Source organism: Culex pipiens, chromosome 1 (assembly GCF_016801865.2).
Source record: "Culex pipiens pallens isolate TS chromosome 1, TS_CPP_V2, whole genome shotgun sequence".
Classification (NCBI taxonomy): Eukaryota; Metazoa; Arthropoda; class Insecta; order Diptera; family Culicidae; genus Culex; species Culex pipiens.
The window spans coordinates 72,728,222-72,747,696 of record NC_068937.1 but is presented as its reverse complement, the minus strand read 5'-3'; the positions used below and the strand labels follow the sequence as shown (position 1 = coordinate 72,747,696).

The 19,475-nt window shown below is 44.3% G+C and overlaps 2 protein-coding genes across 2 annotated transcripts in view; both read right to left on the bottom strand.

Moving 5' to 3' along the window:
* The window catches only part of LOC128092491 (uncharacterized), a 39,424-nt gene that overhangs the window by 8,894 nt on the left and 11,055 nt on the right, over nt 1-19,475 (bottom strand). The gene's annotated exons all lie outside the window — the stretch shown is intronic.
* Nucleotides 13,396-14,369, bottom strand: LOC120428916 (histone-lysine N-methyltransferase NSD2-like). The gene is made up of 2 exons (XM_039594059.2): nt 14,232-14,369; nt 13,396-14,158 (listed from the first exon to the last, which is right to left on the bottom strand). The coding sequence occupies exons 1-2, from the start codon at nt 14,358-14,360 to the stop codon at nt 14,009-14,011; spliced, it is 279 nt and encodes a 92-aa protein (XP_039449993.1). The 5' UTR covers nt 14,361-14,369; the 3' UTR covers nt 13,396-14,008.

Sequence of the window (19,475 nt, the reverse complement as noted above, 5' to 3'; positions counted from 1 at the left end):
ATACAAATATTGCCGTAACACCCGTCTGGCCTGTGTCCGATTGTTGGCCAATCCGGTCCTACCGGATCACCTGAAAATAGTTTGTCTTGAGAGCCCCTTGGTTCTCTAACTCTACGTACCACGTCCTCGTGTAGCATTTCCTTCGTAGACCAGAAAAAAGGTACTAACTGTGCTTTTGTCCCTGCACTGAAAGAAAAGCACATAGTAATATCACATGTTTTACACATGAATCTGCCCCATACGACATAGCATGTGAATTCCATATGTAAAGCACTTGAAAAAATGTAATCGCGCGACACTGTGAATCCATGTACAAAACACGTTAATTTTACATGAAAGCTCACATGACCTTGTAATGCTTGGCTCATGAATATGATATGAATTTGTGGTATGTTTATGTTTAAATAAAGAGTTTAGTTTTTCGTATTTTTGCCTTTCTTACTAAAGAAAAGTATAGGTTTTACTTTAAGGCTGGACGACATTTCCATCTTCGTAATTATGTCGATTCAGCATGAATTTTAATCGGAAAAATCGTCAAAAAATCACACTGCATCGATTTTCGACGCTCTATCGATTCACCTTGACAGAACTCGTCTATCTCCAATCCTCGAATTTTGAGAAAAAAAAAATCCGTGGAGGTCGAGTAATGTTCGTATGTGGTAAAATTTTGCAAAATTTTGTGTCGCGTCGTTCTCAGCTCCTATATATCCGATTTCGATTCTTCTGAATGCAGATGAAAGCTAGTGTGCTGAACCTGGGCGAGTTGCCGCGCAAATTTCGAAATATCCATCTGTTTTCGGATGCGGTCAGACTTTTCAACAAAATACACAGTTTTCAAATGAAAATATGGCCAAATTTTGACAAAGGACTTTGTCTTAAAACTCTATCTACGGTGTCAATGCAAAATTTATCGAAAATGTAGCGTTACCGTCGCATGCCCTCGGCGTGACATTTTGTTTCTGCTGCGTGGATGCCGTGCCAACTATTTAAGCTAAAAGTTAGCCTCTGGAGGATTTAGTGTCCATCAGACTTTCATCAAAGACGGACCTTACGTTGAGAATTTTATTGCTTACACACACACGCACACGTTGAAAGAAACAGGTGGTGCACAAACTTGAGAGGAGGTCCAAGAAGTTATTGACGGTTTCCAGAACGGTCACCGGAATACCGAAGTGATTGGGAACAATTTGGTAGGATATCGGCCACACCCGGAGTGGCCAGTGCCTTTAGGGAAGGTTCTACCGGGGACATTTATCGAACCATACGACTTGGGGCAATATGGGTATCAAAATTCATGGTTTTTGATACTGGTAATGAAAATGGAAATTTTGACAGAATTGGCCACACCCGGAGTGGCCATTGCCATGGAAAAGGTTCTACCGGGAGGACATTTACGGACCCATACAAATTTGGGCAATATGGGTATCAAAATTCATGGTTTTTGATACTTTTAATAAAAATTGCCATTTTGGCAGGATTGGCCACACCCGAAGTGGCCATTACCCTGAGGGAAGGTTCTTCCGGGAGTACATTTACGGAACCATACAAATTTGGGCAATATGGGTATCAAAATGCATGGTTTTGACAAAGAACTTTGTCCTAAGGGCACTGTCTACGGGTGTCAATCCAAAATTTCGCGAAGCGAAAGTGTAACGATTTGTGTCGTTTTTCAAATGCTTATATCTTCCCCCCTATTCAAACAATCTTTATGTTTTACCCATCAAACGAAAGGGGAAGACTTAAAGTTCAAGTTGACTACCTCACAAAGTTGATAAAACTTTGTTAAAGTACTTAAAAGTTAAGATGAAAATAAAAAATGAATGCAGGAAAAATCCCGGCTGCTGATTGGCTGAAAGCACGTAGCAAATGTTGCCTCCTCTCCTGCTTTCGCGAAACTCTCTCGCGAGAATGTGGCACCACTGTTGCCACATTTCATGCGAACTATTTAAGCTAACAGATAGCCTCAGAAAAATTCAGTAACTGACGAGGTTTCGACAAAGGCGGATCCACGGTGGTAATTTTATTGCCCACACAGACACACACGCACACATTGAAAGACACAGTTTGTGCACTAAATTGGGAGGTATTCTGTTCTTATGAAGATTGTAAGGACGGTCACCAGACCAGAATGATTTGGGGCAATGGGCTTGGGACCACAATTATACGGTATTGGCCACACCCGGAGTGGCCAGTGCCCTGGGGAAGGTTCTACCGGGGGGACATTAATCGAACCATACGACTTGGGGCAATATGGGTATCAAAATGCATGGTTTTTTAAACTGGTAATGAAAATGGCCATTTTGACCGGATTGGCCACACCCGGAGTGGCCAGTGCCCTCGGGAAGGTTCTACCGGGGGGACATTAATCGAACCATACGACTTAGGGCAATATGGGTATCAAAATTCATGGTTTTTGAAACTGGTAATGAAAATGGCCATTTTGACCGGATTGGCCACACCCGGAGTGGCCAGTGCCCTCGGGAAGGTTCTACCGGGGGGACATTAATCGAACCATACGACTTAGGACAATATGGGTATCAAAATTCATGGTTTTTGAAACTGGTAATGAAAATGGCCATTTTGACCGGATTGGCCACACCCGGAGTGGCCAGTGCCCTCGGGAAGGTTCTACCGGGGGGACATTAATCGAACCATACGACTTGGGGCAATATGGGTATCAAAATTCATGGTTTTTGAAACTGGTAATGAAAATGGCCATTTTGACCGGATTGGCCACACCCGGAGTGGCCAGTGCCCTCGGGGAGGTTCTACCGGGGGGACATTAATCGAACCATACGACTTGGGGCAATATGGGTATCAAAATTCATGGTTTTTGAAACTGGTAATGAAAATGGCCATTTTGACCGGATTGGCCACACCCGGAGTGGCCAGTGCCCTCGGGGAGGTTCTACCGGGGGGACATTAATCGAACCATACGACTTGGGGCAATATGGGTATCAAAATTCATGGTTTTTGAAACTGGTAATGAAAATGGCCATTTCGACCGGATTGGCCACACCCGGAGTGGCCAGTGCCCTCGGGAAGGTTCTACCGAGGGGACATTAATCGAACCATACGACTTGGGGCAATATGGGTATCAAAATTCATGGTTTTTGAAACTGGTAATGAAAATGGCCATTTTGACCGGATTGGCCACACCCGGAGTGGCCAGTGCCCTCGGGGAGGTTCTACCGGGGGGACATTAATCGAACCATACGACTTGGGGCAATATGGGTATCAAAATTCATGGTTTTTGAAACTGGTAATGAAAATGGCCATTTTGACCGGATTGGCCACACCCGGAGTGGCCAGTGCCCTCGGGAAGGTTCTACCGGGGGGACATTAATCGAACCATACGACTTGGGGCAATATGGGTATCAAAATTCATGGTTTTTGAAACTGGTAATGAAAATGGCCATTTTGACCGGATTGGCCACACCCGGAGTGGCCAGTGCCCTCGGGAAGGTCGGGGGGACATTAATCGAACCATACGACTTAGGGCAATATGGGTATCAAAATTCATGGTTTTTGAAACTGGTAATGAAAATGGCCATTTTGACCGGATTGGCCAGTGCCCTCGGGGAGGTTCTACCGGGGGGACATTAATCGAACCATACGACTTGGGGCAATATGGGTATCAAAATTCATGGTTTTTGAAACTGGTAATGAAAATGGCCATTTTGACCGGAGTGGCCAGTGCCCTCGGGGAGGTTCTACCGGGGGGACATTAATCGAACCATACGACTTGGGGCAATATGGGTATCAAAATTCATGGTTTTTGAAACTGGTAATGAAAATGGTCATTTTGACCGGATTGGCCACACCCGGAGTGGCCAGTGCCCTCGGGGAGGTTCTACCGGGGGGACATTAATCGAACCATACGACTTGGGGCAATATGGGTATCAAAATTCATGGTTTTTGAAACTGGTAATGAAAATGGCCATTTTGACCGGATTGGCCACACCCGGAGTGGCCAGTGCCCTCGGGAAGGTTCTACCGGGGGGACATTAATCGAACCATACGACTTGGGGCAATATGGGTATCAAAATTCATGGTTTTTGAAACTGGTAATGAAAATGGCCATTTTGACCGGATTGGCCACACCCGGAGTGGCCAGTGCCCTCGGGGAGGTTCTACCGGGGGGACATTAATCGAACCATACGACTTGGGGCAATATGGGTATCAAAATTCATGGTTTTTGAAACTGGTAATGAAAATGGCCATTTTGACCGGATTGGCCACACCCGGAGTGGCCAGTGCCCTCGGGAAGGTTCTACCGGGGGGACATTAATCGAACCATACGACTTGGGGCAATATGGGTATCAAAATTCATGGTTTTTGAAACTGGTAATGGAAATGGCCATTTTGACCGGATTGGCCACACCCGGAGTGGCCAGTGCCCTCGGGAAGGTTCTACCGGGGGGACATTAATCGAACCATACGACTTAGGGCAATATGGGTATCAAAATTCATGGTTTTTGAAACTGGTAATGAAAATGGCCATTTTGACCGGAATGGCCACACCCGGAGTGGCCAGTGCCCTCGGGAAGGTTCTACCGGGGGGACATTAATCGAACCATACGACTTAGGGCAATATGGGTATCAAAATTCATGGTTTTTGAAACTGGTAATGAAAATGGCCACACCCGGAGTGGCCAATGCCCTGGAGAAGGTTCTATCATGGGGACTTTAATCGAACCATACGACTTGGGGCAATTTTGATACCCATATTACCCCAAATCGAATAGTTCGGTAAATGTCCCCCCGGGAAGACCTTTCTTAAAGGCAATGGCCACTCCGGGTGTGGCCAATCCGGTCAAAATGGCCATTTTCAATACCAGTTTCAAAAACCATGAATTTTGATACCCATATTGCCCAAGTCGTATGGTTCCATTAATGTCCCCCCGGTAGAACCTTCCCGAGGGCACTGGCCACTCCGGGTGTGGCCAATCCGGTCAAAATGGCCATTTTCATTACCAGTTTCAAGAACCATGAATTTTGATACCCATATTGCCCTAAGTCGTATGGTTCGATTAATGTCCCCCCGGTAGAACCTTCCCCAGGGCACTGGCCACTCCGGGTGTTGCCAATCCGATCCGGGTGTGGCCAATCCAGTCAAAATGGCCATTTTCATTATCAGTTTCAAAAACCATGCATTTTGATACCCATATTGCCCCAAGTCGTATGGTTCGATTAATGTCCCCCCGGTAGAACCTTCCCCAGGGCACTGGCCACTCCGGGTGTGGCCAATACCGTATAATTGTGGTCCCAAGCCCATTGCCCCAAATCATTCTGGTCTGGTGACCGTCCTTACAATCTTCATAAGAACAGAATATCTCCCAATTTAGTGCACAAACTGTGTCTTTCAATGTGTGCGTGTGTGTGTGTGAGCAATAAAATTACCACCGTGGATCCGCTTTTGTCGAAACCTCGTCAGTTACTGAATTTTTCTGAGGCTATCTGTTAGCTTAAATAGTTCGCATGAAATGTGGCAACATGGTGCAAATGTTGCCTCCTCTCCTGCTTTCGCGAAACTCTCTCGCGAGAATGTGGCACCACTGTTGCCACATTTCATGCGAACTATTTAAGCTAACAGATAGCCTCAGAAAAATTCAGTAACTGACGAGGTTTCGACAAAGGCGGATCCACGGTGGTAATTTTATTGCCCACACAGACACACACGCACACATTGAAAGACACAGTTTGTGCACTAAATTGGGAGGTATTCTGTTCTTATGAAGATTGTAAGGACGGTCACCAGACCAGAATGATTTGGGGCAATGGGCTTGGGACCACAATTATACGGTATTGGCCACACCCGGAGTGGCCAGTGCCCTGGGAAAGGTTCTACCGGGGGGACATTAATCGAACCATACGACTTGGGGCAATATGGGTATCAAAATTCATGGTTTTGGAAACTGGTAATGAAAATGGCCATTTGGACTGGATTGGCCACACCCGGAGTGGCCAGTGCCCTCGGGAAGGTTCTACCGGGGGGACATTAATCGAACCATACGACTTGTGGCAATATGGGTATCAAAATTCATGGTTTTTTAAACTGGTAATGAAAATGGCCATTTGGACTGGATTGGCCACACCCGGAGTGGCCAGTGCCCTCGGGAAGGTTCTACCGGGGGGACATTAATCGAACCATACGACTTGGGGCAGTATGGGTATCAAAATTCATGGTTTTTGAAACTGGTAATGAAAATGGCCATTTTGACTGGATTGGCCACACCCGGAGTGGCCAGTGCCCTCGGGAAGGTTCTACCGGGGGGACATTAATCGAACCATACGGCTTAGGGCAATATGGGTATCAAAATTCATGGTTTTTGAAACTGGTAATGAAAATGGCCATTTTGACCGGATTGGCCACACCCGGAGTGGCCATTCCCTTGGAGGAAGGTCTTCCCGGGGGGACATTAATCGAACTATTCGACTTGGGGCAATATGGGTATCAAAATTCATGGTTTTTGATACTGGACATGAAAATTACCATTTTGATTGGACATTTTCCGAACCATACTTGTTTTGGCAATTTATTTCCACAGAGGTGCCAAAGATTGAAATTATTTTATAGGAATAAATTATTTAGGATTAAATACACAGGCAATGTTTTAAAAATATAAAATAAAATAGAATATTTTTTAGGAGTTTTGTACAAAGTTCTTTGTCATATTGGTCATGTAGAACATAACCACCTGCACCTTTTTGATACTGGTAATGAAAATGGTCATTTTGGCAGGATTGGCCACACCCGGATTGTCCATTGCCCCGGGGAAGGTTCTCCCGGGAGGACATTTACGGACCCATACAAATTTGGGCAATATGGGTATCAAAATTCATGGTTTTTGATACTGGTGATGAAAATGGCCATTTTGGCAGGATTGGCCACACCCGGAGTGTCCATTGCCCCGGGGAAGGTTATCCCGGGAGGACATTTACGGACCCATACAAATTTGGGCAATATGGGTATCAAAATTCATGGTTTTTGATACTGGAAATGAAAATGGCCATTTTGGCAGGATTAGCCACACCCGGAGTGGCCATTGTCCCGGGGAAGGTTCTCCCGGGAGGACATTTACGGAACCATACAAATTTGGGCAATTTGGGTATCAAAATTCATGGTTTTTGATACTGGTAATGAAAATTGCCATTTTGGCAGGATTGGCCACACCTGGAGTTTCCATTGCCCTTAGGGAAGGTTCTACCGGGGTGTCCACTAGCGTGCACAGGGTGGGGCAACATGGGGCAGTTGCCCCATCATCCTCAGAAATTTGTTCTAAAATTGCCAAGGGGGTGTCCATAAACGACGAAATTTTCAAAACGCTCATATTGTTGCCCCACCTTCCTTGAGGATCTGGGCACTCTAGTGCTGGACATGACATTTTGCAAATGGCATCAAATTCATAACATTTTAATTATAACATAAAACTAAATTAAGTTGCTATTTCATTTCATTTTATTACAAGAGATTGAACGCTGGCTAAACTAAAACCGACTTAATGTCCCAGCTCACACAGGTCATCCTTCAATGATCAAAATCAAAGTATTGGACGCTCACTTCGTAGCTGGGGAACCACGGGAATAAGGGGCGCGAGTTGGACAATGTTGCCGAAAGTTTGCATGAAGTGGGACACGACCTGCAAGTTGGGCTGCCTTTTCAGGGCCACCGCTTCCGATGCTCATTCTCCACCGTCCATACCGCGCAATCGTCAATCTTGATCGGCGTATTGGTGTACTCCTGGAACGTGCAGACCAACGAATTCTCCACCGGTATCTGCATCAGTTCCAGGCAGTACATCAGGCCACGAATCTCCAGTAGCAGAGAGATGGATGTTTCGTTGCTGAATTCCACATCCGGTTACGGAGACTAGGGTGATTGTCTGTGTTAACCGTTTACGCGACTGGCGACATTGGCGAATCTCCCAGTGGTGGCTCAGGTTTCAGCTCGAGGGCAGCGAAATCGAATTGCATTCGTGCTGGCTCGTTCTCTCCGGCTAACCCCTAGCGATGTTCAACACCCGGTCGGCGGCCTCTTCGTCTTCAGTGGCCCTGGCCAAGTCGTTGACATCCTCGCCAAGGCAAACGTCCATGTAGTGCTTCTTGTTTTCGTCGCTGTCGGGTAGATAAGCGAGGTTGAATTCTATTTGTTGGGACCGCTCAGGGTAGGATTCTTGACCTGCGGAAAATGTGGAACTTCAACTGCGTCTCGTGGAACTTCAACTGCTTCTACAACAGGCGGTGAATCTGGCCATTTCGATTGAATAAGTGTTAATCCGGTGACCTCACCAAAGACACATGCTTATTCCTCGGTTCTTAGGAAAGTGTGGCCAATCCTGTCAAAATGGCCATTTTCATTACCAATATCAATAACCATGAATTTTGATACCCATATTGTCTTGTTTGTATGGTTCCATAAATGTCCTCCCGGGAGAACCTTTCCCAGGGCACTGGCCACTCCGGGTGTGGCCGATCCTGTCAAAATGGCTATTTTCATTAACAGTATCAAAAACCATGCATTTTGATACCCATATTGCCCCAATGGATAACACGGAATCGCTGGACACCTGGAACAGAAAATTTCAGTGCCTACTGAGGTTTCATCAAAGACGGATCAACGGTGGTAATTTTATTGCTCACATACACACACACACACACACACACATGCACACATTGAAAAACACAGGTTGTGCAACAACTTGGGAGGAATTCTGTTCTAATGAAGATTGTTAGGACGGTCACCCGAAAACCAGAATGATTTGGGGCAATGGGGTTGGGACCAACCTTTTAGGATATTGGCCACACCCGGAGTGGACATGACCCTGAGGGAAGGTTCTGGCAATATAGGTATCAAAATTCATGGTTTTTGATACTGGTAATGAAAAGGCCATTTTGGCAGGATCGGCCACACTCGGAGTGGCCAGTGCCCTGGGAAAGGTTCTACCGGGAGGACTTTTACGGAACCATACAAATTGGGGCAATATGGGTATCAAAATGCATTGTTTTTGATACTGGTAATGAAAATGGCCATTTTGACAGGAATGGCCACACCCGGAGTTTTCCGAACCATACTTGTTTTGGCAAAATTTTCGTTTTTTGGCAATTTATTTCCACAGAGGTGCCAATTATTGAAAACATTAAATTAGAATTAATTATTTATGATTAAATAAATAGGCAAACATTTAAAAAATATAAATAAAAATGGATTTACTTTTAAGAGTTTTGACAAAGGACTTTGTCATATTGGTCATGTAGAACATAACCACCTGCACCTTTTTTCATTTTCATATCTTTTATTTATCTCAAAAATTACATTTTTCGAGCTCTACAACCTCCCAAATTTTCATCCAGATTCATAATATGGTTCTGGAGTTAGAGCCGTTTGATTAACCTACCATAAGAAAAAAAAATCCCTAAAAAAGGTAAAAGCCCACCTTGTGACCTTCGCCAACATTTTTCATTTCTGATTTTATTCGAAATTTCTTCCTACATTCATAGTACAGACCATGAGTGAGCATCTGAAATAAATTCGACATCTATCGGCAATCCCGATCAATTTTTAGAACGATTTACTTTTTGCCTTTCTTACTAAAGAAAGGTATAGGTTTTACTTTAAGGCTGGACGACATTTCCATCTTCGTAATTATGTCGATTCAGCATGAATTTTAATCGGAAAAATCGTCAAAAAATCACACTGCATCGATTTTCGACGCTTCGTCGCCAAGTTGTCAAGTTGAGCTTCGAATACTGGCGCGGGAATGCTGGCGCATCTATTTTGTGGCTCGAATAGTTTAATTGAAAAATGTAAGCAACTTTTTACGATACGGAGGTAGTACTTTAAAAGGGTTTTGCCCTTACTCTACCAAATAATAAACAACAAACAAACAAACAAACATTTACGGAACCATACAAATTGGGGCAATATAGGTATCAAAATTCATGGTTTTTGATACTGGTAATGAAAATGGCTATTTTGGCAGGATCGGCCACACCCGGAGTGGCCAGTGCCCTGGGAAAAGTTCTACCGGGAGGACTTTTACGGAACCATACAAATTGGGGCAATATGGGTATCAAAATGCATGGTTTTTGATACTGGTAATGAAAATGGCCATTTTGACAAGATTGGCCACACCCGGAGTTTTCCGAACCATACTTGTTTTCGCAAAATTTTCGTTTTTTGGCAATTTATTTCCACAGAGGTGCCAATTATTGAAAACATTAAATTAGAATTAATTATTTATGATTAAATAAATAGGCAAACATTTCAAAAATATAAATAAAAATGGATTTACTTTTAAGAGTTTTGACAAAGGACTTTGTCATATTGGTCATGTAGAACATAACCACCTGCACCTTTTTTCATTTTCATATCTTTTATTTATCTCAAAAATTTTCTTACTTACTTACAAAAATTCTTACTAAAGAAAGGTATAGGTTTTACTTTAAGGCTGGACGACATTTCCATCTTCGTAATTATGTCGATTCAGCATGAATTTTAATCGGAAAAATCGTCAAAAAATCACACTGCATCGATTTTCGACGCTTCGTCGCCAAGTTGTCAAGTTGAGCTTCGAATACTGGCGCGAGAATGCTGGCGCATCTATTTTGTGGCTCGACTTATACTCGTTTTGTAGCAGTTTATCTACCGATGTTTCCTACAACATGTAAGATAACGTAGCTTTTCGGTTTCTTTTGCCCTGTTCGTTTTTGTACAACTGTCCAATGTTTATGCAAAAACTTTTGTGACATAAGACATTCATCCGGCTACAATCAATTTGTTTTCCGAGCGCTTGACTTCATTTTCGTAAGTTTATTGAACAGGGTTCATTGGATTCCAATAGGAGCTTTCAAAGCTTTTTATCGTTTATATCCGGGTATGTTTTTTATTGCACCAAAAGTGCAAAAAATCGCTGGCAACAGTGCCTGCGGCACATTCTTAAATACCGCGCGGCGTGTACCTTTGAAAGAAACGGACAATACCGCGGTGTGCGTTGTCACTGGCACATGGGAAGCTTGCTATGATCGCGTTTGTCATAAACGCTTGTTTGATTACAAACTTACAAACATATTGTACGATTAAAAATATTCTTGTAGTGAAATTTGCGTTTTTTTATTTCTTTTGGAAATCATTTCAATTATTATACATTGCTTTCATCATAAGACGTTATAAATAAACAAAGTCGATGTTATGAATTGAAAAAAATCTACCATTGTTATATTCTTTAGTAAGAAAGGCCCTATCTCACCCCAGGTGGGATTAAATCGTGTTTTTCAACCAGATTTATTTAGAAAAAAAAAGTTAAATTTATCACGCACAAATCTATTTTTTATAAATGCACACATAAGCCACTTTCATGCTGCGCCGTATGTTTGAGCCGACCGCCGAATCATAGCGAATGTTCCGGTGAACTTTCGGATCATTGGGTCGGATGAGCGGATTCTGAAGCAGACCTTGAGCTGGAATTTAATTCCTGTAAAAAATAGACGAAATATGATCTTTTTTGAAATTTTATGAAACTTTACTGGTCCGTTTTTGTTTATACTTACTGCTCCGTTGATTATGCATTTCTCAGAGCTTTTTTTAAACAAATATTTAAAAAACGCAGACTTTTTTAAGCCGATAAGTAAAAACAACCATCTTCGTCCATGGCCATCATACTTCTGGAAAAATTTTCGCCACATACGTAAACATTTGGAACTAACGTGATTTTCACGTTGAAACAAATGGATAAGTCCAATGGGGCAAATCTAAGTGCTTTTATTATGAAACTCACGTGAAATCCACTCGAAACAAACGTGAAGGGTTTTTCGCGCAGGTCAAAGGAAAAGCATGTGAATTTATTGTGTTGGATTTTGGAGCAACTCACGTGAAAAAGCATTTAATTTTGCCAAGAGTGTGCCACTCAAGGTTTTGGGCGCGGTGCTGGCTCGGTGCCAGAACTTTTGAGCCCCGAACCAATTTTATTAAAAATCTAGGTAATCTCTTTTAAGTGTGCAAAAATTTTGACGTTTAGAACGTCATCCGAGTCGCCAAAGAAAAGTTGTTGTTATTGATTTTTGTCGAACAGGCTTTTAATTTGCTTCGTGGCCAAGAAATGCCGGCTGGTCCAAACAGGTCCATTCACGCGCCGGACTCGAACAACCCGCAGCGGCCGGAGTCGAAGGAACAGCTAAAATTGAACGGGCCTGCGGCGTAAGATTTGTAGGGTCTTTGCTAAGGTGGCACGCAACCTGTTCGACGACAACCGCAATCTGGAATCTGCGATACGATTCTTCTCGTTGATACCGGGTATCTCTGGAAACCAGCAGGATCAGCATCTGTAAATATCTGGACCCATCGTCCGATTCGGATTTGCGCTTCCAGGTCCTTTGTGATGAAGAGGAGAGTCGTCGTTCGTCAGCAGGAGGAGAAGAGCGCTGAAGTGCTTCGGATGTGGTGGGTTTGGCCATAAACGAGCGGATTGTCCCGACGGACGGTCGGACGAGATGGAATCTGGTTTTCGCTGGTTACGTTAGCTTTGCCAGACTTACCAGACATCCAGCTTCTTTCCGATTTCATCTCGTCCGATCGTCCGTCGGGACAATCCGCTCGTTTATGGCCAAACCCACCACATCCGAAGCACTTCAGCGCTCTTCTCCTCCTGCTGACGAACGACGACTCACCGGGACAGCTCTCCTCTTCACTTGGAACATCTTGACCGTTCCGCTTGGCCTGTTCGTCCAGTAAGCGCTTTTTATGTACTCAAGAGTCACGTCCTTCGGCTCGATCGTTTCTACCGCCGTCACCAGCGCGTCGAACGACCTGGGAAGCGCCAGTAGCAGCTGGCAAACCACGTCCTTCTTTTCCATCTTCACGCCGGCCGCTTTAAGCTCCCGCAGCAACTTGTCAAACTGGACAAGGAACGCCGGGACATCCCCGCCTTCAGCCAAGCGGAGTTCCTGGAACCGCTTCTTCAGGAACAGCTTGCCCGCAATCCCGACGCGCTCGAACGTGTTGCGCAGCGCGTCCCGTGTCTCCTTAGCCGTCCGCGCGCCCTTCACGTGGTCCAGCTGATCCTCGGCGATGCGGTTGACCAAGAGATTCTTGCAGCTCCGGTCCTTCGCAACCCGTTCCGCCCGCTTCTGATCCTGCAGCTCCGCAAAAGCCGCCAGGTTCAGCGGTTCGGCCACACAATCCAGCAAACCTTTTGCCTCCAGGAGGACTTCCATCCGGAACTTCCAGTTGCCGAAATTCGCTCCGTCCAGCAACCAAATTTTCTTGAACTTCTTGAACGTACTCTGGGCCCATAACCAACCTGATAAAGTCAGAGGAGCTTTAGAAAACTGTCTTTATTGAAGAATCGTCAGACTAGGAATGAAAAGTTACGGTTGATCGCACACTGCGATTTGTTGATCGACACCACGATCATCTCCATGGAGCTGTTTGGGTGGTTGCCTCCCAACACTTTGTACCGTCGGAGTGTTCATTCTGTTGCACAAGGACGTCCAGCGTCAGTTTGGTGATTTGTCGCGACGGGTGATTATGATTACGGCAAAGGATATACGAGGTGATGGTTTCACTATCGGAGAGTGCCTAGAGATGGTGCGAAAGCGGACGAAAAAGTACGTGGCCTCGTTGGTTCCGCTGGTGCCATAGATGATGACCGACCGTGTTGAATGAGACCGCCGATGATAACACCGGCGACAAAAACGTGATTGTCGAGTCGGCGTATTCCTCACATTACGTGAACCCTCAAATTCTGATCCAACCCATCTCCCTTCTCGGCGTGGTTCCGATCTTACATCAGGCTACCGGAGTAGCTCCACTGATTGCGGCTGCAACTGCCACAGCGTTTTAAATTTATTTCGATTACATTTACATAATTTCTTATTCTTGTGTAATTCATTACACAACTTAGTAACAAAGGTTTGTTTCGTCGTGGTCAATCTGACCATGGTGTATGTCCTCCTGCGCGACCAGACCCCAGCCCTTGGAGGGTATCCGTTTGGCCGCCAGCGCCGGGTTCTACTTTCGTTCGAAGCACTGGTTCTGACAACTTTCGCCAACTGGACAAATCTTCGGATTGCACTCCACGAGCAGCGCCCGGTTGATGCAGTTCGAGTTCAGCCCGCACGTGTCCGTGTTTGACAATTTGTACTCACAGATCAAGTCCTCCTGTCGAAATAAAATAGATTTAACGGAATACAGATTTAACGGATACGGAAAACCATCTTCTCGACAAACTCACCTCCTCGTCTCTGGTCGCGTTGCACCCTCTCAGCGGAGCAACGTACTTGTTGGACTTGATCTTCACGTACATCGGCGGTTTAACGCTCAAATCGTCCGGGGTCGATTCTTCATTGAACCGCTCCATCATGCCCGACCGCTTCCGGCCATCACGATGTCTGAGTCAAGGCGAGAGGTAGATTCGCCTCCGGTTGATCCAGCGTAAGTCGTGCGTGCCCAAGAAGCGCACGCACATTCCTTTTGCTCGTTTTGACGATCTCGTTGTTCACCGGCATTCGGCCGGATTCGCACTCTTCGCAGATGCAGCGACCTTCCGGCGGGAGGCACTCGAGGTGGAAGGTCGTCGGGCAGGTTTCGCAGCAGATGAGACTTCCGCCCTTGCAGCACAGGAAGCACCAGTTGACGTTGATTGAGCACTGTTCGAGTGAGTGTTTGGGGCAGATCATGATCGACGTGGTCAGTAGCTGGAATCCGGCGGGGATGCACTTGGCATCGGTGGTATGAAGGACATCGAATGCACCGGACGAGGGAGCCCCGTGTGTCGGTTGAGTTGGTACGAGGATCATCCGTGACGCAGGTGTAACCCGTGTGGTACGGCAAAGGAACAACCACTTTTATTTTTGCTGTTAAAAACCGCGTGCAACTTTTGCAGGAAGAAAAAAACAGGTTGGCTTTGTTTTGATTCTTTGGTTGACAGTGACAGCTACTGCGCGATGCACGCTAAATTAATTTCCAAAAAATGGGCTACTTTTCAACCAAAGTTCCAGACACGGTTCCAGCACGGTGCTGGCTCCGACCAGCTCAGTGCTGGCACCGAGCTCGAGGTTCCAGCTCCGGCAGAACCTAAGTGTCACCCCCCTAGAATTTTGCTATGTTGGTTTCTTTCAGTGTGGGAGCCTGTGACAGTTCTCTATCCGGAAGAATTTACCAGCAGAGCATTTTCCTTCGTCTTTGGCTGGATCCGGGTTTGTTATGGTTTGGTTTGCCATGAAAACTGCATTGCATTAGGTATCTATGATTGAATTGATTTTTCCACTTGGCCCAAACCCGCCAGGTGTTCAATTTGATCTGAACTTACACACAAAAAAATATTACCGTAATGACAAAAGTAACTTATTTTTGATTTAAAAAGTTGCTAAAACTTTTTTCTTGTTTAAAATATGAAAACTTTTACTGGTAAAGTTTTTGAAAATCTCCTTACTTACTGATTTAAAAGTCTTAACTTTTAATACGACTGTAATTTTTTTTATCATTTTGACGTTCTCGTGTAACCGTGTACAGCTTGGAATCGGATTTTGGCCAGAAGCGTTAAATACAAAAACAAAATGTCTTATTTAACATACTGTTTAAAACTTTTAAAATTAAATATAAAATCAAGCCTAGAATCAAGCACATTTTTCTGAAATTAACACTGTAGTATTAAATGTTGTTTATTTGCTATAAAAGGTTTCTTTTCCAATTAAAAGTTTTACTTTTACCGATACAACGATTTTGTTCCATAAATGCATGGTAGTATCAAAAACTTTCCAACTTTTAAATTGAAAAGTTTGAACTTTCTACGAATATAAGCCAACGCGAACTTTTAATCCAACGAGTGATCTTTTTAAATTCAGAGTATTTTTTCTTTGTGTGTAATTAATAATCATGAAATTCCAAAACTTGCACGCCATTTCGCTGAATGTTTTCCTCGCTCTGTCAAAATTTGGTCAAAACAGTGCGAAAGAGATGAACGAAAAACAACATCACTACCATGTGTGACTTTGTGCGTGCGCGCATATTTTGTTTCATTAGGTGCGGGCATTGAAAAGCTCGAAAACTTAGATGTCAGCCCACCAGATGGCTCTGCGGTTTTGATGATTGAGCGTTGTTCCCAGATTTTATGAGTTGTCTATCTTTTTAAATTAGGTATCTTTGGTATCGTGTTAGCAGCAGTGCCGAGATGATGCATTTTCGTGGTGTTCTTTTTGTGCTGCATTCGTGATCGTGTTCATCCCAAGTAACCATCCAGCACTAAAAGTAATCATAAATAGACTGTAAACCAGCATTCAACAGCTAATCTGCTGTAAAACAGCTAATGTGAGAGCAAATCAGCATTAAAACAACTGCTCTAGCATTAGCTGAAATGCAGCTGATTTCATGCAGCTGCTAGCAACACTGCTTCATTTTTTCCCATTTTACTGGCAACACAGTTGAGAAGTGAAAGAGAAAGAATGATGAAAATCAAAACAAAATATTTCTAGCTCGCTCATCCCTCTCCCAAACCAATCAGCAGAGAAAAAACGGCTTTCGGTCGCAGTCAAAGTCGCAGTTAAGATTTGATATTTTTCCTGATAAAAAATATGTTCATGCTGTATAATTGCGGTGTAGCTGAAATAAAGATAAGAACAGTTTCTTCTGCTGGACAGATTTCTCGAAGGAAGTCAGTTTGGCATCCAACGCAAACGGCAATTGCCGATGTTTACTTATGGATTCCCCCGTGGGAATACGGTTCTTTATTGAGAAATGAGCGTGCTGTTCCGGGGTTGCAAACACATTAGAATAGGTCTAGGCCGGAGCGGCCGGAGACCGTTGATAAATCTGTCTGAGACCGTTGTTTGGCTTTTTATTTATGATTAATTAGCTCGAACAAAAAGAAGTTGCATATTCCAGTACAAAATGCAACTTATAAATACTACTGAAACTGCGCCCGGATGCCACCGCTTATTTAGGCGTGATGGCAAAGCTGCATGATTCAACTAAAGAAACACATCAACAACCCGTTCCTGGCATCAAGTCTCCAACACCAAGCATTTCGTCAAATAAATTGTCCCCTTCCCCTTCTCAGCAATTTCCTCCCATCAAGCTGTATCGGTAAAGAAGTAAACACACCGAAAATAGAACTGAGGAAGGAGGACGAGAGTGAAAGAGATAACAACATTTTTGCATCTCATTTTTTTGGTTTGACGTTTTGCAGGGCCGGATCAAGAACAGTAGGGGCCCAGCTCTAAAACAGAAATATAAAGTCCAAAATCAGCTGCAAACCAGCTGTAAAAGCGCATTTCATGCAATTTCCAAAACATTTCAGCTGTTATTCATTGCATGTAAAGCGCTCTTAGTGCTGAACAATTACTACATTTAGTGCTGATTGGTTACTTGGGATATCATGCATGCGGTGAGGGGTGGTCATTGTGCTAATGAATATTATTGCGCGTCAGTATTGTGTTAGCAGCAGTGCCGGGATGATACATTTTCGTGGTGTTCTTTTTGTGCTGTATTCGTGATCGTGTTCATATCATGCATGCGGTGAGAGGGGGTCATTGTACTAATGAATATTATTGCGCGTCAGTATCGTGTTAGCAGCAGTGACGGGATGATGAATTTTCGTGATGTTCTTATTGTGCTGTATTAGTGATCGTGTACAGAGTGCTTAATTGGCAAAGGGAACGTGTGGTCGTACAAATATTCGGAGTGAAAAGTGTTTTTATTTTGTGTGCCTTTTGTATCACTTTTTTGTCGTGAATTGTGTGCTACGACGAGGCCACGCGCTTGCCTTACTGAATTATTTGCGTCTTGAGCGTCATTTTCGTGGAGTAATTTGTGTTTTATGTGCTTGTGTAATCTTAATTAATTGTTTTGTGATTTTCAAAGCCCTTTCCATATCAACGTTGATCGAAAGGCACGGCGTCGAGTAATGATATGATCGAAAGACGCGCTAACATTTTGGATCGCCGAGATAATAGTGGAGTAAAATAACTGTGTGTGAGTGATTTTATGTGTTAACCAGAAAGACCTTCCCATAGCATCGTTGCTCGGAAGGCTCGCCGACGGGTCTAGCTCGGGAGGCATCGAAAACCCAATACCTTATCCTACTGACCAAAAAAAAAAAATCACGTGATGCTTGAAGGAGATGCTGTGGATTCAACGGTCTCATGCGGTATCAACAGGTATATAGCGAAAAGCTGTATGCTTGATGAGTCTGCAACTTCAACTATCGGACTAACATTCCTCCCTTTCGTTGAACTGCAGGCTTCTTGGGAGGGCGCCGGTATTGACTAATAAAGTAGGGATCTTCAGAGGTTAAACAGTGAACGGATGGTTGGCTCCCACTGATCATTTTTGATTCATTATTTAACTTCAGCTGATCTGTCAATAACGGAGTAGCAGCTCCATGCTCATGCTCAATGAATCTTTTTATATAATTACTAAAGTTGTTGCATCTTTGGTGGATATCACACAATTCTCGATTAAATTTTCAAAAGGCCCTATCTGCATAGGAAACCCATGAGGGATAGGTTGTTTTGAAAATTTAATCAAGAATTAAAATCACCACCAACGACAAGATTTGAGACAGAGTTCTGTAGATAGAAGGGTATAGAGAGTGTCGGAAAAGAAATTCACGGGCGGACTGGTTCTGTGTACCGGATGGTGCGTAGACATTACAGATAGTAACCGAACTAATGAGTTTGACCGTAAAAATCCGGATATCTAAACTGCGCTGAACATTAGAGAATGGAATGTGTGATTTAAGGGCAACAGCAGTACCGCAGTACCTCTTCTTGCACTGTCGATATTTGTTATCACAATGCGATATTGTAGCGATGTTGTAGCTCAAGGGATTATTAGACATTGTGGGGTTGGAGGAGTGGGTCTACGCTTCAAGTTTTGGCTTTTTTGACGGCCTCGTTTTTTGCGATTCACCTTCTGAAACGGAGCACCGTCCACCTCTTGAGAGGAGTCAGTGGTTGATTCTGAGTCAGAAATCTGCATTAGGGAATCATTGGGAAGGGAAGGAGCTGGGAGGGGAGGATTGAAGACAAACGCACTCACCGAGGAAGAACAAGCATAGGCTTCTACCGACATTCCACCTTCGGCCTGTTGGGTGGATTGGTCGTTTGGCACGCTCGAGATTCTTTCTTTGCATCATCGCTCCATCGCTGACTGCTCCAACTCCGACTGCTCGATCGCGGCCGGCTCGATCGCGGCCTGCTCGTTCTCGGACTGCTCCATTGGAACAACTGCACTGCTCACATCTCCTTCGGCGCGAGGTAGGGGATTCGGGACGGTTGCTGAGAGGGAGGAGCTTGCCTCGACTCCCTCAGCTGCCACGCCACGTAACTGCTCATGTAGCTGTGTGAGGTTTGTTGGTGTGAACTGTGGCATCAGTGGAGTCGCGGCCTCTTCCATATGACCCAACACATCTGCGTAGCTAATCTAGCGCTGGTCTTGCTTTTGTCCTAGCAATTTCTTGTTTTCGACGCAAGAACTG